General features: G+C 39.9%; 1 protein-coding gene across 1 annotated transcript; it reads right to left on the bottom strand.

The window, feature by feature from the left end:
- Positions 1 to 1,158: 1,158 nt before the first annotated feature.
- Positions 1,159 to 24,437, bottom strand: LOC149318508 (beta-tectorin-like). The gene is made up of 10 exons (XM_089508331.1): positions 24,362 to 24,437; positions 20,468 to 20,658; positions 18,944 to 19,086; positions 18,766 to 18,838; positions 13,791 to 13,894; positions 13,619 to 13,702; positions 12,480 to 12,642; positions 7,882 to 7,951; positions 4,914 to 4,946; positions 1,159 to 1,322 (listed from the first exon to the last, which is right to left on the bottom strand). The coding sequence occupies exons 1-10, from the start codon at positions 24,435 to 24,437 to the stop codon at positions 1,159 to 1,161; spliced, it is 1,101 nt and encodes a 366-aa protein (XP_089364457.1).
- Positions 24,438 to 24,932: the final 495 nt, after the last annotated feature.

Raw genomic sequence — 24,932 nt, 5'->3', positions numbered from 1 at the left:
AATTGAAACCTCCCTTACACTCTTTAAAAGTAACATAATCCTATAGAACAGTTTAGCATGGGAGGTACAGGGTGAATACCTATGCATAAGTAAGTAATGTCTGTTTAAAAAGGGGGTTTCTGAATTTGGAACTTATTATACATTCATTAGTATACATTATTAGAGAAACCACAAGCTAGTGTCCTTCAAGTATAAATGTAAATGTGAATGTAAAAGTTTTCCCTTGACAAGATTGGCTAGTCATGTCCAACTATAGGGAGTGGTGTTCATCTCTGCTACTAAACTGAGGGAGCCAGCATTGTTAAAAATGACTTCATAGTCATGTGGCAACATGGCTGCATGCAATACTGTAAAATGGATCAAATCGTTATTTAAAAAGAGCCCTTTTCCTAACAATTATGAGAACACTTCCATGATGAAAACAGAAGTGCTCCCCTTTAAAAGCTCCATCCGCGATCCCACCAGGAGGCTCCCATCACAGATCGGTGATACTGGAGCGATGGGAGCATGACGGAAGGTAAGGAGTGTGATAAACCCCTATGTAAGATTAGTGAACACAGAGACCTGCAACTCTACATTATGAGCCCACAACTGCTATATATTGAATGTCTGCAATATGACTTGAGTTGAGACATTTTCAGGTGGCATTTCACAATTGATGTCATAATATTTAAATCAACTTTGACGCACTCTGAGGACTTTCTGGTTGCAGCATTCCCAGTCTGCAGAAGTATAGCTAGAATGAAATGTCATCCTACTTTGAATGCAGCACCTGAACATGTTCATTCACTAAATGTCATGTATTCTGTGATTGTTCTCTGCCCTAGATATTTTGCAACACAAACATTGATCTTTTTTTATAACTGTTTATGTATATGGAATGATGCATAATGTTTTGTTTGAGAAGGAAAAAGGCAGTTATTCCTCTATACATGAAATCATTCAGGCAACTGAACAGACTTTCACCCAACATATTGTCCTCTCACAATGGCGTTGCTTTACAGAGGACTCCTCCCACCTGTGACCTAATCTATACAGTTTAGCATAGTCTCTATTTTATTTGCTCTGTAACATTTTCATGCTCTATGCTCTAAAGTACTGTATAGAAACTTCCACATGATACATCCTGAGAATCCGTAGCTAGATAGGATAATGATTCTAAACCTTTAGCCTTCCAGGTGTTTGGACTTCAGCACCTAGACTACTGAACATGCTGGGTGGAGACTCTGGAAGTTGGCAGAGGTTCTCCACCTTTGATCTTCCAGCTGTTTTGGACTTCAGCACCCAGAAGCCTTTACCAGCATGATCAATGATGAGGGAATCTGGGAGATGAAGTCAAAAACATCTGGAGGACCAGAGGTTGAGAACCACTGGTCTAAGTTATCTAGGGAGCCAAAGTGTTGGAACTATGGATCAAGAACTAAAAGAACAGTTATATTTTTGAGATGTGCCTCCCATCCAAATTGTTTTTACTGTAATTAAAGCAAGCAAACAAAAAACTACTATTTCCACAAAGTCATGAGAATTAAAATAGAAAAATCCTTCTGTGTGGAAGTTTTGATCATGGGTCCTCAAATCTTGACAACATGTTAGCTCCTTGATTCAAATAGTCCTAGAGGACCACAAGATCTTTGGAGTACCTGAAGATGTTCATTTGCTTATTATATAACAGTAGTCTTCTTTCTCTTACTCAAAAAACTTGATATGAGATTTATAAAAGAATAAGCAAATAGCTGCTAGAAATCACCACTGTTATTGTCAAGCGTCACAAAAACAAATTATAATCCAGATATTACGATGGTACTCTTTTTTCATATAATATGACGCAAAAGGGAGAATAATAATTTCTTCAAGCAGTAGAGTATCATGAGGATATACATGAGCAGCTAATGTTGGGTTAAGTATTATAACAAAACTGCACAGAGGAATAAATAGTAAAGGAGACCTGCAAAGAAAAGAGAAATAACAAGAATGTAAATGGATAGGCTCACTCACTGCATAGTCTCTGTTCTGCCCTACAAAATTATAAAAAGATACTCTCATGCTTTTAATTCTACTTCTTTTAAAATCCTAGCTCTTCCTGAGGTTAGTTTTTATATTGATTTTTGTGAGGAAGCTATATGTTCATCCTATGGTGGAGCTGATGAGAACTTGGCTGGGTCTTTTTTCCCCATTAGATTTCAGAGCATGCTATGCAGTTTCAGAGGTCCCTATGCTAATATGAACAATGGTGCTTTTCAGCATGACATACCAGAATTGGTAAGACTAAAGGGAAAGTGATAATATTATGGATATTCATTGAAAATATTTCTAGATCAGAATTATGTGAGTCTGTATATATCTATTTTATACAAACACACACAACCATTTTAACAAAAATAATCTCAATACAATTGCCTGAATATTACACTGGATATGAATATAACTTTGTTTCTAAGTTTACAATTTTAGCCTTATCATACAGGAAAAGAAAGCAGAAACAGAGCTGGAGAGTAGTGGCTTTCTCCTTGCCTTACCACATGATATCATAACTCTTTGTTTTTATTTCAAATCTTTTGTCCACCTGGAAAAAATTGTTTGGCAAAAGGCACACTTTTATGATCCATGGGAAGAGAATTGAAGCACTATGAAGTCATGTGGTAAGGCCTGAGAAAGCCGCTACTTTCCGGCTCCCTTTCTGTTTCCTTCTCTCATGAGATAAGGCTCTCTGTTGTATTACATTCCAGTTTAATTTAGTGTAAGGAAATCTAAAAGCATTTAATGCAATGATCTAGTTTGCACATATTTCCAAGTGCATGCCAGATGCCCAAAAGTTTTGGCTTCAGTGCCCAGAATTAGGCAGCCTGGGATCTTTGGTTAGGGCACATTTCAACTGGATTTTTTTTGGGGGGGGATGGGGGGGGGCAATACTGCATTGCAACAGTAAAAGCACCTAACATGCGATGATGTTAACTAAGGAACATTTCTTCCCCAAGGAAATGGTGGTCTCCCACTGTTGATCTTTCTTAATCTTTCATAGGCAATTAAAACAACAACAACCATGAAACCATAGACTGGCATCCTATTCATTAATTACAATGTCATAAGCCTGAAGTATGACACAGTAACTACACAAACTCACTTTCATTGTAATAATAATAATAATAATAATAATAATAATAATAATAATTTATTTATATACTGCTTTTCCAACAGATCAAAGCAGTTTACAGGTAAAGTCAAAATATATGTATCATATCATAACACAGTATAATTACAATTACAGGTACAATTCTATAATTCCAACAAAAATATTAAAAACAAGGTATAAAACAGTCATCTATCTGAAAAACATACAATCTATTGGTCATAATTAAACATCTTGAGGTAAACTTCTATTAGGGAATAGTTTTCTTTATAAAGAGTCAGGAAGGTATGCTAGCCGGAAGAGGTGAGTTTTCAACGCTTTCTTAAAGGCATCCAGGGTAGAACTAAGTCGGATCTCTTCCGGGAGATTATTCCAATACGTAGGAGCTGTCGCTGTAAATGCTCTTTGGTAAATTGTTGTTAATCTCACCTTGGGGTACTCAAGTAAGTGCTTCCCTGTTGTTCTGAGAGTAATGACTGGAAGTGCCTCTCTCAAAACCATGCATGCACTTACACGCACACACACCCCAGAGGAATTTTGCTCACTGTCCTGATCTCTATTCTTCTATGGGAGAGATAACTGCAGGGTATTGTCTCCCAATGTAGGATCTGAACCATGTTTTTTTAATTAAACCAGAAATGCTGTGACTTGAGTGAATTTAAAAGTTTCATTAGGTCATCAGGGGCTAGCCTGAAGATAGAGCACCCTCCCTCCATAACTGTCATCTTTCGGCCGGGGAGGGAAAGAACAGGCTGGCCCAGCGTCATCAGGGGCTAGCCTGAAGATAGAGCGCCCTCCTTCCATAACTGTCATCTTTCGGCCTGTGAGGGAGAGAATAGGCTGGCCCAGTTCCACCAGGGCTAGCCTGAAGAAGAAGAGCCCTCCCTCCGGTCCTTCTGCCTTGGTCCAGGCCTCAGAGGGAGAGAAGAATGCTGGACCTGATCCCCTCCCTCCCTCACCATTCCCTTCTCCTTTTGTGTCATGCCTTTTAGATTGTAAGCCTGAGGGCAGGGAACTGTCTATTATCCCCTCTGTTGTAAACCACTCAGATTCCCAGTGATTGGGTGGTATATAAATAAATCCTATTATTATTATTATTATTATTATTATTATTATTATTATTATAACATTTCTGCAACTTCTTTTTTTAGTATTAGTTTTTAGAATCATATCAGTAAACCAGTAGTATCTGATACTTCATATTGAGATTCTGGGATCTGATTTTATGATTTCTAGTTTTTGGCAAAAAGTAAGGAAACTGATCCAAGAAAATGCATGTCCCCTTTCCAGAATACCAATGAAGCTAGGAAACAGGACTCAGCAGTAGCCTTATTCAAGCTCTCTGCTGACATATGAATTTTGCATGAAGAAGGATGTGGGGATGAACATACTATCTCTATCTCATCATCCTGCTCTTGTACTGTCTGCAAAGGAGAACTTTCTTTGTTCACTGAGGTACTCACTGAGATTTCATAATGCTTAAAAAACAGGATTCATATCTTTTGAGGAGACCCTCTACAGACACAGGAGGTTCTGTTTTGCATGTGGTCACTCTTTGCATGCAGAGAAGGAGGAGAACAGCTGGTCAAGGGCCATCTCCCCTCCTCTCACCACATGTAGACGTTACACTTGAAAGGAAAGCCTGAATAGTGAAAATTTTACACCATCAGTTGTTCTCATAAGTTGACAATTCAATTCCGATATCATTCAATTATAATAAAGTGTTTCATAATTATTCCACTAAATGACATTTTGTCTGGAATAAATTAATATTTTCATTGCTTACCTGAAAGACTGTAATTTCTGGGTTGCCCTTTATCTGTATCAAATAAGGAAATAAGTATTTACATTAGATGTTTAATTAAAGGGGGAAATTAAATAATGAAATAATTATATAAAATACATTTAAAATGTATATCCTGATTCATATCAATTGAATAAAATAAACAAAAAAATCCACTCAAAGTAGGTTATAACTGAGATGGCTTTTAGTCATAATCAAAATAACAACACAGATTAGTTTGTAAACACACACACACACACACACACACACACACACACCAAAAAAGAGAAAACTGCAAAGAAAACAATAGGAATTAAGTAACCAGCTCAAGTGACCTGAACTCCAGCAATGCCTTTCTAAACAAAAAATGCTTGCAATTCCTTTGGAAGCTACATAGTTCACCTTCTCAACATGATCACGCCATTCTGTAAATTGTCCCCGTCAGCCAGCAATTTGATTCTTCAACTTGGTCTTTGACATAACCATCTTTCCTTATTGTATTCTGGATTGATCCAAAAATAGCAGTTCCTGACTATGGACCCCCTGTTCGAATGAAAATGTGCCCCTTTCTTTACATTTGAAATGGAAAAAATAATCTCAAGACAGAACCAGCAGCATTTGCCAATACAGAACTATACCCAAAATCAGGGCATTTATTATAAAATTCTGCACAGGCAAGGCTATAAAATGTCTCCTTTCTGTCCCCCCCCCCCCCCCCAGTTCACCTTTTAGCTGCTGTAAACACCTCAAGAGGTCATTCCCCACATGCTGATATACTGGCTAGGACAGAGATGCAGAGAATAATCAACTGTGCTGCCCTCTCCCCAGGAGGCACAGAATGGCTGTGCAGGGGGCTTCAGGAGCTGTAGAGTACATCCAGGGGCAGTATACGGTTCAGTCTAGCATTGGTCCACATGCAGATATTCCTACACTAAGCTGAGCCATACAGGACAGCAGCCAACACATCCTCTGTGACTTGTGAGGGGTCCTCTGAAGATCCTGGAGGATTACATCAGTGCTGTGTATCCAGCTATATGAACATAGTTGGATACTTCTTTGCTGCTCCCGTGTTCTCCATTGTGGAGTCATTGTAGTCATTGTGCAAGATCGGTTGAGAATTCTAACCAATGAGACACTTATAGAGTTTTTTCTATAAGGTTTTTCTATAAGGCTTACATGACTTGGGTCCAGACTACTTGCAGGAGTGTCTTCCTCCGCATAATCCACCCCACACACTCAGGTCCTCTGGGAAGAATTTGCTGAAGCCTAAGAAGACCAGATTAGCTGCCATGACCCAGTGGACCTTTTCATCTGCTGCTCTTAGGCTATGGAATGACCTGCCAGACGAGATCCATAATATTACTACTCTAGAAACCTTTAAAAAGGCTATTAAGATGGATCCTCTCTGGCAGGCCTTTCCAGATTAGCCCTTCCAGATAAGCCTCCCCCTCACCGACATCAATGGCCATATTCGCCCCCCCTCCCCCCCCAAAAAAGAAGATATTTGTCTCGCCACAAATCTACCTCTAATTTTTAGAAAATTTGTATTTTAGAAATTCTAATCTATTTTGTTGTTTAATCTTTATTTTATTGCTTTCTAGCTATTATTTTATGATTGGGGGAGGGTTGGGATAGGGGACTGTTTATAATTGTGAATTTTTATTTTTATTACTATTTGTCGTTTTTAATTTGTTGCCTGCTTTACTTTATTGAACCCTTTCCTGCATTGTTATGTATTAGTTGTATGTATTACACTATTATTTCTTAGATTGTACGCCATGGGCAGGTTTACTTTATCCTTTTTATTGTTTGTATGTACAGCGCTGTGTAAATCTACAGCGCTATATAAATAAAGCATAATAATAATAATAATAATAAATTTTATTGTTATATTATCTTTTGTAATCTGCCTTGATTTCCTCTGGAAAAGGCAGATTATTATTATTATTGTTATTATTATTATTATTATTATTATTATTATTTTCTATTTCATATCACTACTGGCATAGCTATATCAATGTAGGGAACCAACAGGACGTTTACCACAACCTCTTCAGCACAGCTGAGAAGCATGTGGCATAGATAATGAAATCCCATTGTTTAATGCAGCCTTTCTCAGCCCCTTCACTCTGGAAGAACACTTGAAATAATGTTCAGGTCTCAGGGAAGCCTGGATAAAAAATTGTATCTATATCAAAAAAATGTTTATTCCCCCCTCCCCCACAATCCCTTATAGAACCCATAGTGATCTTTTGACAAAACATGCTTGAGAAACCTCATTGTAATGTTTTATAATCTCATTGTAAGGGACATACCGTTTTTCCCCTTTAGAACTGATGAATTGATACATCTTTTTTGTTTCATTAATTGATTTACTGAATGTAGAGGCCTCAATTTAAATATCTGTTCCAACTAAGGTAGACCCACTGAACCAGTGAATCTTATATAAGCGTTAACTTCATATTAGGACAGTGGATCCACTGTAATTGGGACTAACAATTGGATTTTAGCTAAGAGTTCCTTTACCTCCTGAACTCAATCTGGGGACAATAAAGCTATAATCCCCATTTTCCTTAACCATGCAGTTTTTGTTCTTTCATTTTCTAATCTTACCAACTGTTTTGTTAAAAATGAAGCAAGGCTATGATCTTCCTTCTTCCTGCTGGCATACCAGCATCAAGGTGATCTGGAACTGAGCAGCTAAGGCCAGAGCCATTATGAGTGGTACAGCCCTGCTTCCTCACATGTTCTTTGGAATGCATTAATAGTTACTAGGAAGATCTGGGATAGTTTTCCACATCAGTGGAACTGTGACTTCAAACTTGGTACAGCACCATCCATACAGGTTAATCTTTTATCATCATATGTTGTCATCAAAGAGGTATTAATATGGTTGTGTCACCTTCCTTTCAACCACATAGTATTTTGCAATAGTATTTCCTAATCCATATCAGAAATATTATACACTTACTGCTTATAGTGAGTTCTGCCATTAAAACACCACCAGTTTGCTCCATACGTTGTCTCCGTTTTGCACATGCCTTAAGTAGCAAAGAAGCAATTGATTAGATAAATAGTTTTGATCCCAAATAATGAGAGATACCCACTATGTCTTCAGTGGAACTATCTTCCAAGTAAGTATGTATAAGGTGGCAGTCCTTGGAGATAGAAGCAATGCTAAATGCCTACTGGCTTGTTATGTTTCATTTCATTTGAAAGGGTTAACTTTTCAAAGCAAGGTTTAAACATATAGTTCTTTACAGGGGTAAAGTACATATAATTGAAGCTCAAGGTAAGTAGTTATACTGATAAGGATAAAGAAGAGTAGGATGCTATGGAAACCTCTAGGTTGAGGTGGAAGAATAAGAGCACTTCTGAAAATGATTTCTACCAAAGCTTTATGGCTTTTAGTGTTGATCCTTTGTCCAGTTTCCCATTTTCTTTATGATTTAATGGTTTGATATGATGCTTCCTGCTCTGAATCTTTCCATGCTTGTGATTCAACATATATCTTTACCCATCACTTCCCCAGCATATTAGCAGCAGATCAGTCAGCAGTGTCAAAACAAGATCTGTTCCCCACCTCTTGTGAATAACACAGCACACTTTATAAAGCTACTTAGATGTGATAAATGCTTCATTTATCACTAGGCATGATAGTGACATATTGCATTATTTTGAGTCCAACAAAACAATTACTGTCAAATATAAGACTTATTACAACTGCCCTAAACCAAATGGGCAAATGTTTATCAACTACAATTAGCTATCTGTGGACAATAGGTATGTGGAGAAAGAACTTTCATATAGATAGCAAAGTGCCTTGCAAGCAGAATCTGTGCATAAGATTTAAAATGACATTTGACCCACATCTGTATACATAGGAAAGCACTGTGACATACATTACTCTAGTTCCCCCTAGTGAGCAAAGACATCGTTTTCTTTTTGATATTTAAAACAATATAGTCCTGAGGAATCCCAAGAGTTGACACATGTATTTCAGCATGACCTATTATGCTACTTCATCAGATACACAAAGTGTAGTCAGAAGCGTGTCCCTCTGTGTATATCACCTGGTTGGGGGTAGGACTGTAGACAGTGAGATCAGAGGGAAAGGAAATGTTCAAATAGCATTGCATATTAGTAACTACTGGCCATTCACAAATATGTTGCTGACTAACATGATGACCCTGGTGCTAAATATATTAATAATTAGCACACATACAGTGGCATCATGTTAGTGGAATATGCAGATCTAAAATCTCTCCTTTTTTGTCATTCCTCCACAATGATGAAACCTCTCTGCAACTTATTGTTGAATCACTGTCAATCCCCCATGGCCAGTACCATGGATGGTGAAGAAAGGGAATGCGACTGGAGAAGGGTCTGATTAAATCATCTGCTGAGACCTACTGGAGAACCCAATAGGTATCAACAGATGATTTAATCATTCTTTGACTGGCTACAAGGACATAACCAGACACTTCTTCAATCTATCCCCCCCCCCCCTTTTTCATTAACCATGAAATGCCAGTGGTGGGAGCTTCAATGGTGCAAGAATAAGTCCAGAATGGCCAACCGTAGCATATTCAGCATATAAAACTCTTACATTATCCTGTGCCATACACGATTTCGCCCACAGTGTTAAGAATCCATTATTACAATACAAACCTCCAGTGATAGACTGGATTTCGTTATGCACCATAACCCAACAATCTCCCCCCCCCTTTTTTTTTTTACCTTCACAATAGAGGTGTAAATCCTTGGCTATTTTGTCCATGCACATGAGGACAAATAATTATGATACATTTCTCGCAACTATAGGGAAAAAATATTTCTCTGCAGTATACTTCCCTTATTTGAACATCATAAAGTGTTGTGGAGGAATTATTCCATGGAGGCTTTTTTGTGGACTTTTTTGGTAGGATTTCTTTGCACAGAAAAACTGTTTTCTGTACAGGTTTTCTGCACAACAAATCTATTTTCTGCACAACAGATTTTTCTTCACAAAAAGCACCTCATGTTTTTCTGTATAGAAAAAAAATCTTTTTCAACATTTCAGGATGGAGAGTAACAGAAGGAAATAGAACAAAAATCTTGCTGGTCTGTTATTCTTCCTGACACGGTTTCCAATATGTGTTTTCAACTGGGCATGAATAATGAGAAATATTCTTTCCTTCCCTCCTCCACAATGACCAGTTTAAATTCAGTGACAGAATGTCTCAAGAGGCTCAGGTACTCTTCAAGAGAACTAGCTAACATCATTACTCTCTGGATGTACCAGTTTTTGTATTCTCTACAAAAACTTTAGTAAAAATATAAATATAAACATAAATTAAACAATTTATAACATTAAAACATTGAATAGTAAAACAATGACATTTACTAAAAGGTTCTATAAACCATAAAAACTATACTGCACATCATTAAAATCCCAACCCATTCAATTTCTAAAAGTCTGGTAGCACAAAAATGTTTTCAGTTGATGTTGGAAGGAGAGCAAAGAGGGAGCCATCCTGGTCTTCCCAGAGAAGGAGTTCCAAAGACTGAGAAGGCCTTCTCCTTTGTTCCCACCAAACAAGACTTAAAAAGTGGTGGGACAAAGAGGAGCCTTTCCGGATGATCGTGGAGCTCGAATGGATAAAGATTCCAAGATAGCCAGATTCGAAGGGAGATAACGGTGTTCTTATATCCTGGACCCAAGCTGTATAGGGTCATCACCAGCACTTTGGGTTATGCCCAGAAAAACACCAACAGCCAGTGGAGCTCCTGCACCAGAGAGTTGTGTGCTCCCTCTAACCAGCCCGTTAGAAATCTAGATGCATCTCTTTTAACTAACTGAAGGCGCGTTACAAACGGCCATAAGGGACGTCATCAGGACGTCCTAGTTTTAAAAAGGGGCGTCACTTCTTGATGCCCCCAAGCCTAATACGTCCTGAAGACGTACAAGATGGCAGCGCCCCATCTACATGGGGGCCGCCATGATGGCGTCACGAACGCGCCGCCTCCAAACGAGGCAGTGCGGACGTGACGCCATCGCGCTGTGCGAGGGTGCTTAGAGCGCCCTTTACGCAGCGCAAGAAGGAGCTCCGTTTTGGAGCTCCTTCTTGGCTTTGCGTCACTGGGCGCAGCCTTCAGACAGCTGCACCAGCGACGCAGAGGAGAAAGGGGCCAAGTGACCCCTTTCTCCTCCTCCCCGCCGCTGCGAGGTGTCCTTGGGGCTTGAAGCCCCAAGGACACCCCTTCCACGCTGTGGGGAAGGGGCCTTTTGCCGCTTCCCCGCGGCCCGGAAAGCAGTGGATTGGGGCCTCAGCAGCTGCCGCTCTGGCCGCTGAGGGCCCGATACACCGGGGAAAGGGGCAGGTACAGGCTGCCGCTTTTTGGCGGTCTGTAACCCGCCGAAGTTTCTGAGCACTTTTCAGTGCATTACAGTAATCCAAACGTATTTTTTTTGTAGCCTGACCTTACTTGTAAAAATATACATCAGGCAGCCACAATGGTCCCCTTCAGGACTTGGGTAGTACACCTCAGCCCTATACTCCTGTTGCAAATTGTTTCCATTTTTTAAAATTCAAAACACTCTCTTTTTTCACTAAGTCACAGTGGGAGGAATCACTATATTTAGATCCTCTGGGATCAGTTGTTATTGTTGTGTGCCTTCAAGCTATTTCTGACTCTACGACCATATCACAGTGTGGCTTGCTTGCTTGCTTGTTGTTGTTGTTTGGCAAGATTTGTTCAGAGGTTTGCCATTGTCTTCCTCTGAGGCTGAGAAAGTGTGACTTGCCCAAGGTTACCCAAAGCCAAACAGGGATTCAGATCTGGCTATCTTGGAATCCTTGTCCCACAGTCAAAACACTACACTATGCTGGCTCTGCGATGGGCCCAGAAGACCTATATTTACCCAGGTAGCTACCTGGTAGCTAACTTCCATTTCTTTTCTTCACAATTCCTTTTGAGAAATATATATTTTGGGGAGAAATCCAGGTATAGGGCCTTGGGAGCCTGCAGGCTGCACTCTCCTCACCCAGGGATAAGTCAGTAAGTATAAATTTTATTCCACATTGTCTTCATGATAACACCATGAAGTGACTTAGATTGAGAGCTAAATCTGCTTTAGACCCAAGTAAGTATTAGAACCATAGTGACTAGTCACTAAACCGCATGTCTTTATTATATGTTGTATAACAAAATTTAAAAGTGCCTTTAAGGAAAGTTATTTAATACTTTAATCTTGAATCAAAGCCACTTAACTACATTTTCAATAGGCCCTAAGGATTATGGAGCCACTTTTGGCAATCTGGGTTTTATTGTTACAGTTCGCCCTCTTCATACGCGGGGATCCGTTCTGAATCCCTTCATATATGGGGAAAAACGTGTAAGCTCAAACCCCATTGTCTGCAATGGGAGAGTGCTTCCATGTTCAATGTGGTGTGTGTGCCATGGGCATGCACATCGTTTATTGCCCCGTGGCTTAACCTTCCATGTAAGGTTGAAGCCGTGTATGGCACATCCACATATGGTGCAGGCGTGCTGTAATTGCTACACCTTATTAATGCCTACACTTACCACAGGACAGGAGATCTTCTCACTATCACACACATGTGTCTCGCAATGCAGCCACACCTTGGAAAGCTTGGGAATATTCCGGAAGCGAAATGCATTAAACTGGAATGTGGCTCGGCTGTCTTTTCCATTTTCATGTATTAAGATGGAGTCATCTGCTGCACAGCTGAGGCAGAAAGTGTTAGAGTTAGAAGAATCACAATAACTCTTTTGTCATCTCTATTACCATCATTGCATTCATCCTGGCTATTTCAGGAACTTAGCAGGGGCTATTGCAGAAACTTAGTAGGGACCTATGATAGGCTGAGGACAGCTAAAAGTTAGGTTCAGTTTGACAATGAGAGTTAGTGACTGCATAAAACGAAGAGTGTAAAATATTCTACTATGCTCTCTAGCTTATTGAAATCATAAATACCATTGCAGAGTCCCAGAAGGCACCACTGACTAAGACATTTATTACATGAGTCTTTGGAGTCATAAGAGCTGAGTTCCTGCATTAGGGACTGAGATGAGTAACTTTATGATGATGGAGATATAATGCTGACATGATTTGCCTAATTATTAAGACTGTTGTTATAATGTGCAATGTGCAAATGTCCTGTTGTGTAATAGGAGCTGACATTGAATAATTAGGTGCCATACAAGATGTCCTGTTGTGAAATGGGGGCTTCCATCACAAAACAAGGTAGCATGAAGGGAGGGGATATTTTCCCAACATACACAGGGCATTCTTCGCTTTCCACTTTCCTTTGTTCCAGATTACCAAAGTCCTGGGGTTCTGTTAGGGGTTATTTCTCTCCCCTCCTTGTGCTGTCATTGTGCAAGGACAGCCTGTCCCACACAACTGTTGCTCATTGCAATTGTTGTATAACAGCCATACTGCTTGCTCTCCTTGTACAATTGTCCTGATGATACAACAACAATGCCCTCATCCTGAAAATAAAACCATTGTGCAAAGCCACAGTTCTAAATTACATTTAGTAATTTCCAAACAAAAGTGTATGCTAACCATGCAATGCAGACACTGAATTAGCATCACTAGTAATAGAAAAGGTTAACTCTGTTCCTGCATCTTAAGATATTCTGGCTCAGCAGTTACAACTCATGTGAATTATTTTTATTGGGAGACCAAACTTACCTACCCTTTAGCTATCAATGGCCACTGGACTGGAAAGAAATATTCTGCTGAAGGGGTTGCCCAGCAATTGGTCAAGACTACTTTAAATCTAGGGGAAACAAGCATATATCAGCTTTTGAAGAGCAATCATTTCAGTTAGAATTTCACACTAGAGCTGATCGATGTAAAAACCACACCTGTTACTTAAACCTTTTGCTTCTACTCCAGCAAATACATCTGAACCAATTTCTGAAGTTTCAACTATGAAAGGGGCTTCCTTCTGGCTTGAAAACTTAGCATTCTGAAAACAAAATAAAACATAGTAATACAATAAATCAGGAAACGGGTTAATAGATAAAAGTGGGTTTTATTTTTATTTATTTCAAAGATATATATCCCACCTTCCACCCACAATGGTATTACTAAACTGGTACAGGCCCAAGGCAGCTTATATCCAGTAAAGGTAGCCAAGGCCTGTTAAACTATTTTTGGACTTGAGGGAGAAAATTCCACGAACATCTCTTTCCCACCATGACAGTAAAAATATGATGGTAGCACATTTAAATAACAAGATTTGTCACACTTTCACAAAATGTCATGTTCTACCTGATTACAGAGTCCAAGACATTTGCTTACATGAGGTGGAAAAAACAAATGATGTCCCCTGCCCCCGACTTAACATGCATGGTTCCCAAAGCTGACCCAGTAATTCTGATACTCAAAGTTTGTTGGGTTTTTTTAAAAAAAAAATACAAGCACTTCTCTCTAGGAGTAAGAAGTATCTTCAGAAGTAATTATGCAATGAACCATGCAATGCTGTACTACTGTGACATTGAAAACTAGAGGTCTGAGATAGTGGTTTTTCCTTGCCCAATGGCAGGGCCGGCTCTAATTGTAATTCTATTCTATTTGATGAAATTATATATTTAACACTAATCAACCCCAATCCAAAGATAGCAAGAGGTGCCAAAAGAGGTGTTGAAATAAGAATCCAAACATCAACATGGTGAGAGTTCAGGGGCATTCTGTCACTGTGGGGTCATGGGAAAACATTGGACACCTGATCCCCTGGAGAGAATCTTTGCTAGTGTATCATGAACCTGAGCAACATCAATTATTCAAGGTAAAATGTAGGCCACCCTCTGTCTGAAATTAAACTGGGCAAGGCAAAAAGAGATTGGGGACTGATTTCTATTCAAGCTATGTGTATACCAAAGGGGTAGAACTTTCAGTTAAAAGCCTTATGACATGGAACAAATGTTAGAAAGCAAACACAGAGCAGAATTAAAAACCCCAGGAGAACATTATGCATCTCCTTCATTCAGAAGAGAGCTAGGTACATTTCAGGAGGGATAAAAGAAACTCTATGTGTACTGAGACCTAAAAAAGACAAGATACACACTGCTCTTTGTTCCTGTTTTTTCCACAGTTTTTAATGGCTTCCAATAGCCCTAATGTAGAATATGGATATGTGGGCATAGCTGGAAAATGCCAACTAATAAACGAGAGGTATAAAACACTGCTATGCTGCTATACAACAGGGGTGGGCACAGTATAGCCTCAAGGCTGCTTTCGTGACCCCTAGAGGTTAAGAAAAAAACCTCTGAAAAGGTGCTCCAGAATTATTTCTGGAGCTGTGAAGGGCATTTTCACCATGTTTGGAGCCCCCCAGTGCCCCCAAGGATCCAAATAAAATTTCCATGTATTTCTGGGGGGGTGGGGGTGTTCCCAAAACATTTGGTACAGATTATTGGGCCACATGAGACTGCTGGGGGAAGACAGATATCCAAGAACCCTATCCATTCCTAAAGCAAAGCTAACAACATATTTATTATGGATGCATGTATCACATTTCTGCCTTATATTTCCACTAAAAAATACACCCAAGTGTCTAATAAGCCTCTTAAAGACAATATAAACAACAAAACTATTAAACTCATAAATCAATTAAATGTTAAAATGCTGTCTTAAAGAGATGTGACACTATACTCTTCCAAAAAGCAATAAAAGTCTGGTAGCTAACTGATGGCTAATCTCCAATCTGAGTGCAACACTGTCCATCATCCGGTGTAGAGGCCTCCAGAGCTTCCGTGGACTCTATTGTACTGGATCATTTTGAGTCTGTAAGTACCGAGGATGTGGACAAGATCCTTAGAAGCGTAAGGAAGACAACCTGTTCTCTCGATCCCTGTCCCTCATGGCTGGCGGCTCAGGGGTGTGTGGGTGTAACCAACTTGTTACACCAAATTATTAATACATCACTCAGGGATGGGCAATTTCCAACCAGCTTGAAATTGGCTGTAGTGAAACCGCTGATCAAAAAGCCCTCCCTTGACCCCCTGATGCATAGTAATTATCGGCCCATTTCGCTATAGCCATTTTTGGGAAAGGTGATCGAGAGGGCGGTTGCACTCCAGCTTCAATCGATCCTGGATGAAACGGATTATCTAGACCCATTTCAAACTGGGTTCCGGGCGGGCTATGGAGTTGAGACTGCCATGGTCGCCTTGGTCGATGATCTCCGTCTGGGCATGGACAGGGGTAGCGTGTCCCTGTTAGTGCTCTTGGACATCTCAGCGGCTTTCGATACCATCGACCATGGTATCCTTCTGGAACGCCTGAGAGAGTTAGGAATTGGGTGCACTGCGCTCCGGTGGTTCCGTTCCTACCTCTCGGGCAGGTTCCAGATGGTGCAGCTGGGAGACGTGTGCTCCGATAAGAGGGCACTTACATCTGGTGTCCCTCAAGGAGCCATTCTGTCTCCCATGCTATTTAACATTTACATGAAACCGCTGGGAGAGATCATCCAGAGACACGGGGTGCGGTGTTATCAGTTCGCTGATGACACACAAATATATTTCTCTGTGTCTCCGACTGATGCAGTGACCAGGGATGGCATCTCTCCTCTTGATGCTTGTGTGGACTCGGTAATGGGCTGGATGAGGAAAAACAGACTCAGACTGAATCCAGAGAAAACGGAAGTACTAGTGACAGGTTCCCCAGGTCCAGGTTTGGAGATTTGTCCACCTGTCCTAGACGGGGTCACGCTTCCCCTGAAGGACTCTGTTCGCATTCTGGGGGTGCTCCTGGACTCGTCGCTTCACCTTACATCTCAGGTGGATGCGACGGTCAGGAGTACCTGTTATCAGCTTCGGTTGATACGCCAGCTGCGACCCTACCTGGGCCGGGGGGAAACTTGAAACAGTGGTACACGCTCTGGTAACCTCTCGTTTGGATTTCTGCAATGCGCTTTACATGGGGCAACCCTTGTACCAAACCCAGAAGCTTCAACTGGTCCAGAATATGGCAGCAAGGCTGGTCACTGGATCTTCCAGGGCCAGCCATATAACACCGGTACTTAAAGATCTACATTGGCTGCCTATTTGCTTCCGGGCACAATACAAGGTGTTGGTTATCACCTATAAAGCCCTAAATGGCTTGGGCCCAGGGTACTTAGAGGACCGCCTCTCTCCATATAATCCGCCCTGCACTCTCAGATCGGGTGATAAACATCTCCTAAGAATTCCAGATGCTAGACGAGCCATCACTACACAAAGAGCCTTTTCCACCTCGGCCCCTAAGCTCTGGAACTCGATCCCCGACAAGCTCCACTCGACCCCCTCCCTAGCCCAATTTAAAAAAGGGCTGAAAATGTATCTTTTCAAACAGGCATACCCCCAATAGCCCTGTTGTGATCCCTCTCCCCCTCACCGTTGTTACAATTGCTGCTAGCTTGGAATTGTTATTGTTGTTGTTTTATATAATGTTTTATATAATGTAATTGTAAATTTCTGACAATGTTTTTATTGTAAATTGTATGTTGTTGGATTGCAAAATCCACCATTGTAACCCGCCTTGATCTCTGGAAAGGCGGGCTAGAAATAAAGCTTTTATTATTATTATTATCATGCAGGTTCCCACAAGTAATGGTATTTCCAAGAGGGCCTTTTGTTATATCTTAACTTTCAGACACATTCATAATAAGAGAGTCAGCCCCTTGGATAACAAGACTCTCAAGTCATTTAGGCCCCCATGGTGGATATCAAGAAGTTGAAATGGCTCAGAAGTAATGGGAACACAAAAAGCTGCCTTCTATTAAGCCAGACCATTGGTCTTTCTAACAATATTGTCATTGATGACCAGTAAAATTCTCTAAAGTTTTTGACAGGATTTTTCTGTTGAGATTTTTCTGGAGAGTCCTAGTGGTTTCCCCTTCAAATGCGCAACAGGCCTGACCCTGATTAGCTTTCAATATCAGATGAGATTAGATGTGTTCAAAATAGATTGGTGGTGTAACTGTCATCCAGCACAAGACTTTCAGTCCTGGAATAATATGATCTTAATACTGTGCATCTATTAGTCACATACTGTTGCATTTTACACCATTACTTTGGAATACAGTTGGCCCTCCCTTTTTGTGGGGGATCCGTTCTGTACCCCCCCCCCCAGCAAAAACAGAGGCTCATGCTTATTCAAGCCCCATAGGCTTGAATGGAGTGCACCCCCATGCTCACGGCAAGGGTATGTGCACCAGGCATGTGCGCATTGCCAACAGCAGAGGTCGCTCCTCCAGATATATTCCAGGGTGCAGATCTCAGATCCGCACATTAGGAGGGGAGACTGTATATAGTATCAGCTAAGAAAATAACTTTTGAGAGCTGGAACTAGGCCTGAGGCAAGATGCATTATCTGGCCCCTTCCCCTATATTTAGCAACAGATGCTATAGCACTCAATGTTTTGATAAGATACTAATGGTTGCTTTGAAATATAGTATTTGCTTTTTCATTGTAGTAGCTGTCAGAGTCTCAGCCTCCCCGCCCCCCTCCTAAGATATCATCCATTTTGCCCACTCCCTACTCCCTAGCCCTATACAAAGTCATTGAATAATAAGCTATCAAGTGATGAACATTGCACTCACCAATTCCCATGTACTTAATAGAAACCTGGAAAACCTCATCAAGGCATACACATTTCTTTAAAATATCATATACCTACAATACCTGCTACAATGCACAATGCTTCTAGTAGAATGTCGGAATAGAAATTTCATTTATATTTAGTGAACAGATGCAAAAACATATGAACCGACACATTTTCAAGACATTAGCAAATGCCATCTTCTGTTCATGCCAGTGAGAAATGTACTGTGGATAGACAGAGGCAGTACTTACAGAATAAAAGTTGAGAGACAACTGACTTTCAAATGAACCGGCGCTGCCATTCTTCACATGAACTGTTGCCACTCTAAAAGAGGCAGAAAATGTCACATGACTGAATCATACACATGACTGAAAGTACAGTGAAGCATGTGCTAGAAGATGGAGCTCCAGTGAATCGAGGCAGAGTTACCTTTGGTCAAAGGCAGCATGGTTCACCAGGTAGTTTGCATGGTAGGTGCATGTAAATGAATAGTTCACAGGCTGGCTTTTCACAATCACAGAGCTGTCATTAGAGACAATGGAATTATAGAAATTGTAGACGGGGCTTTTAAACTGCAGTCAAGAAAAGAGAGAGGGAGAATGTTCATTTCTACACATTTTTACAAATTATAATGAAGCAACAAAAAAGAAGGCCTGTGCCTACACAAACTTATGTCCAGCAAAAGGAGTTAGTTGTTAAGCTGCCATGGGTGTTTTCGTTCAGAACATTATATTTCTAGCCTGATTAAGAGACTTAACCATATTATGATGAGTAGTAAAGCAACAGGCACATGCCTAGTCCTTTTACTACCTCCTTAATTGTTCTTTCTGGGACTCAGAGATGGGGAAAGATACCTTATTGAACTATAACTCCCACAATCCCCTTGGTTATCTGGTGAACCATGGCCACTTGCCATGATGGTCCCAGAGGATTCTTGTATTTATAGCCCCAAAGAGCAAAGTTTGGAAGTTGGCAGTGGTCTCTTCTGTTGAGGTGCAGGCTTTACCAGGTACCCAATGATGCCAGCCCCAACACTAACCATGGAAACATTGTTGATACTGATGTATATCTTGCTAAATGGGCTTTTTAAAGAAAGCAGGAAAAATCTGAAAAACACAACAGTTATTAGACAATTAACCTGAATAACCTGACATCTAAGTTTTGAATATGCCTGTAATATCACAACAGTATGTTGTTGACTTCTAAAATTTCTCTGAAACAATTACCAGAATCCTTTATCATGTTCTATGTTATGTAACTTTACGTATATTTAGGGTGAATCTACACAGTAAAATAATGCAGTTTGACACCACTTTACTGCTGTAGTTCCATCCTATAGAATCCTAGGATTTGCAGTTGTGCAAGGTCTTTTGCCTCCTCTGCCAGAGTGCTGGTGCCTCACAAAACTACAAATCCCAAGCTTCTGTTGGATGGAACCACAGCAGTTAAAGTGGTGTGCAGATGCATCCTTTGCTAAGGTGCTAAGAAATCATGTTAATAAATTGTGAAGATGGGTAAGGAGGCACACATCTTTGCAACACAAGTGTCCCAATGCATATCAGCACTCCCTATTCACTATTCTGATGCACAATGGGACTGCTGCACATCAGACCCATTGTATATCAGCCCCAATGGACATTGGTCACTTTGCTGGCTCCACTATGTAGTAACCCAACAGCAACTCTTTACAGGACACAGAAGTTACAGAACTGCCCAATTCTAATTTCCACAGACTTAAATCCACTTGCAAAGATGTAAGTCCACAATAAGATTCCAACCAATATTTTTAAGAAGTACATAACTCTAGAAAATGGTAAATTGATGGTTTTCAAAACTATAAATTATCATTTAACAGGTGTGATTATACTTTATGAAATATAACAAACAGTTTGGGGTCAGACCTGTACCCAGTCATCTTCTATATAAGGAAATATTTGTACATGGTCTACTTACATCAGATTGAGTTCCACAGTATGATTTATTTTTGGGTGACAGGTCTGGGATTGTAAACTGGTAATATCCTGAGTCATGGACTCCATTGTAACAAATCCCTCCAAGAGCTAGTTGATTAACCTCCCATCCATAAGGACATTCAGGGATTTTTGTGATGATGGTTTTGGGATAACAATACACCAAAATTACATCTAAAAGTGAAAGGGAGGAAAAAAGTACAGTTAGAAGACAGAAATGGTTATTTGATGACAAAAGGCACATTCTCTTTTCATTTCATACTGTTTTGCTTTGGCATTGTTGCAGCTCCAGGGGTAAGCTGTGGTGAGCTTTGTCACACATGAAGTTCCCAATGGCTGCAATCCCATTGGTGGTCTTGGCATAAGCAGTAGTGGAATGACAGAGGTAAAATTTTGGGTGTCACAGCATTGGGACTGAAGCACACTGCATGGGAAGTCATCTCGGTCAAGACAAAAAAAAAAAAAAAATGCCCTATTGGCTCCTGAGCTTCTCCAATAAGAGCAATCCCTGATTTTACCAGGGAGGGGCTTTTGTATGTGATGATAGGGAAGAACAAAGCAGAGTTGGTTTCTTCACTGATGGAGGATTCTTTTTCCCAGAAGCCTGTGCAGCTTCCTGGGTTCTGGGGAAAGATGGGAAAATCACATCTTCCTATTGACTTGTGATTGGAACTGGAGGAGTGGAAACAGAGGCTCAAAGAGACCAGTCTCCTGTGCTTCTTTCAAAAATCAGGAGAGCTTTCTCCCTACCTTCCCTCTCTATTCATGGTGTTGTGGTTTTGTTTGTCACATATGTGAATCTTCATAGGGCATTTAATTCTGTTACAACTTCTATTGTGTTTTAGCATGGAATCTGAATCCAATTGGGGTATAGAGGGCATATGTGTCTGTCAAACCCAGTTGGGGTCTCAAAGTAGGACCTTCAGGAATGGGCTACCAGAGTCATGCCCAGATTGAGGGTAGGTGGTCCACTCCAATGCTAGTGGCTTATGCTCACATGGAATCGTAGTCATTGCAAAGGTATTCCTACCAGGCAGGCTGGGTTAGTTGGCTTCATCAGTTGAATGGTTCCTTCCTATCAGTTGGCAGGTAGGTTGACAATCCCATGGACAATCATGGAGCCAAACCTCTACAGCGGTAACCTCTTTTCCCAGCTAATACAGTTTGTATTATTACTGCTAAGTAGAGCCTGGCCCACAACTAAACCTGCAAAATCCAGCAAGATGTTCCAGTTCTTTCCTCTCAGAAACTGTTTATTGAACTTGGGTTGAGTGCCTTAAAAGGAGCCATGCCCCTTTCAGCTGTGCACTTTACTTTCTGGTATGTTTTTAAAAAGATACAAGTAAGTTCTCATAAAACATCAGAGTGCTTTTAAAAAGGTTTCATTTTACTTTGATGGTGAGCCTCTTCACAGATTAATAATTTCCTACCAATAAAACCTTTTTTTTTAAAAAAAATCTTTTTTCCATTTCATAATTTTGGCCTTAAGAGTATGATTTTAGAATTGGTTAGGGTAGGAACTACAGATTATGTAAAATTCCACGTTTTTTAAGTTACTTTTTTATTTTGGGTTTTACTGCAGCTGTGATTTGAAGATTAAACCATAAAGAGGGTAGAGAGGTTTCTCAAGCTTGGAAAGTTACTTTAAAAAAGAAAATGAAGTGATTGGAACAATCAGAATTTTGAATTGCAAATATACTCCCTATACAGATACAGCTTTGAATGCTTTGACCCTCCACTCTCATCTTCCTCTGAAAGTGTGGTGGTGAAGGGATGGAACAGATTTGTGGCTTTATTTTGTTCTGGTGGGATTAGCAATTTTACAAGGCACAACACATGAACACATAACATTGACAACTGAATTTCTTTTTCTAGCAGAATTTAGAGGACTACAGGGTTCATGCCAGCAATAATCCCTTAGATTCAAACATTTGAGATCCAGTAACTGAGATTCAGTGTTACTAGTCCCTTTGTGGGACTTTCAATGAGAAGACAAACAAAACCACTACAAAAGAAATGTGACTTGAATAATGTAACTATCATCCATCTTGGTCAAATTGAAACAATGAACATGAAACAATGAAACAATGAACAATGAACCTGGGGGGGGGGGGAGGATCTGGGATACCTAACCTGAATCTCTTAGATGTTTTGAACAACAATTCCTATCATTATGAATATTGGCCATACAGGCTAAGACTGATGGATGTTGAGTTTCCAAAATATCCAGGAGGGCAGCAGGGTAAGAAAATTGACACAGGCAGTTGTTTAAAAATGCCTGTGCTACAATTTTTTAAAATAATTTGTTTGAATTTGGGGGTCATTGGAGAGCTTTAAACCAATCACTGTTTCAAGTCTTGCTTGAAATACAGTAGAAGAGAAATATGGTTATTGAGTGGGGAAAAGTAAATGAAGTCTTGTTGTTATTGCTGTTACTGCTAGTGTTGTGTTATGGAATCATCATCATCATCCCGCCAAAATCAGATCAAATACTAGAAAAAAATAACTATGGATAGTAAATGCTATCTAAAGAAAAAGATAAAACTCTTGACTACCTTACTAGTTTATGCCAAAAGATGTCACAGACTGAATGTAAGAAATGCCATGATAATGTGACTACAGCTGAAATTATGTAAAAAGTATGATTTATCACCTGAATAGAACTGGTGGAAACATACATCTGGAAAAGGTGTCAAAAAGGTGAAGTAAAATGGTGAAGACAAAGATTGAGAAAGGCAGCTATGAAAGAACTAGGCAAGATCCTAAAGTACAAGGCTATCAAGATGAATACCAAAATTAGGATCATCCAAGCCACCATATTTCCCATCACCATGTATGGATGTGAGACCTGGGCTGTGATAGAAAGCTGATAGAAAGAAAATCAATTCATTTGAGACCTGGTGCTGGAGAAGAGTGCTAAGGATACCGTAGATGGCCAAAAATATATAATAAATGGGTCATAGAACAGATCAAACCCAAAATCTCTCTGGAATCCAGGGTGACTAAATTGTGGCTGTCATACTTTGGCCACATCATGAGAAGAAAGGTTTCATTTGAAAAGACTACAATGCCAGGAAAGATAGAATTGCAGTAGAAAGAGAGGAAGACCATATATGAGATGGATAGACTCAATGAAGGAGGTCATGGCCCTGAGCCTGCAGAACCTGAGCAGAGCAGTGGAGGACAGAGGGTCTTGGAAATAAGGTCACCATGAGTCAAAGCCAACTCCAGGACAGTTAACAACAACAACAACAACAACAACAATCTCATGGGAGTTTAAGATTCAAACTGATAAGTTGATGATTATTATTATGATGATCTTGATGATGATGATCCTCCTACTTTCCATCTTAGTAAACTATAGATAGGGTCTACTGAAAAATTACATACTTTTCTTCTGGAGTTCCACTGTTTGGAGTTTCCATTGTTCATATTCAGAATAAGAAACAGTGGTAGAGACAATACTGTGAAGGCAGCAGTTCCACTCTTAATTGTATCATTGCTCTTCCTATAGCTACTTTTGCCCTTCAGAGGTTGGAACTTGGTACCAGTAGAGCTTTCAGTCATCTCAGAGCAATTGCAGGAGATAAAATTCACTGTCTCCTCAATGGGAGATCCACTGGCCACCTCAATATGAAAACAGAAGTACTAAATTTTAATCCAGGCTAATGTCACCTACAGGGAAGTGATGTGGATTTCTATCTTTTTGTCTCAAATGATAGTTTGTATCCAGAGATAAGACTCCACATAAACACTGTGGCTGGATATTTCGTTGCAAGGTTATGGTTCATCTGTAAATAAAATCATGTAATTTGAAGATTATTTAATTTCAACAGGAGAAAATAGAATGGAATTATTAAAATTAAGTTATTTTTACCTGCTTTATTTGGGATGCAAGGAGCTTCTACGCCTCGAGCCAAAATGACCCACAGTAGAAAAGCGACCACCAGCATTTCCTCCAAGATTGTGAAACACTAAGAAAAGCAGATCTTTATTTTTCAAAATATTTCCAGATCTTGAGCACAATCTTGTGTCTTACATGTATTAAACCTGTTTGAATTACCTATAAATTAAGAGCAGAATACAAAATGTGATGAATTGAGGGAGATTCTGAAATTGTAACAGAAGTGTCTACTGTATTTTTAAAGTTTTAAAAAGTTCAAAATCTTTTACCTAGAAACAGTTCTGTATAATGACCGATTTAAAAGCTTTACTTTTTTCTTTCAGAAACGCTCTCTTTCTCTCTCACACACATACACATGCAGAGTTGCAGATTTTATGGAAGGGAAAGGAAAGAGAAAGAGAAGACAGTGCAAAAGCTACAGATGAAAGTAGGATTAGAAAGAAGTTTGAAAAATCAAAAAACTGGATGGGATTAAGTTGGAAAGAAGGAGCAGATTAGAAAGATATCTTTTACACCTATTGAAAGTAACTGCAGTTTCTATAGT

The sequence above is a fragment of the Sceloporus occidentalis genome, unplaced genomic scaffold (genome assembly GCF_023333645.1).
Source record: "Sceloporus occidentalis isolate IW3139 unplaced genomic scaffold, rSceOcc1.0.p SCAF_2, whole genome shotgun sequence".
Classification (NCBI taxonomy): Eukaryota; Metazoa; Chordata; class Lepidosauria; order Squamata; family Phrynosomatidae; genus Sceloporus; species Sceloporus occidentalis.
The sequence above is the reverse complement of the archived record's forward strand: the minus strand, read 5'-3'. Positions and strand labels throughout refer to the sequence as shown.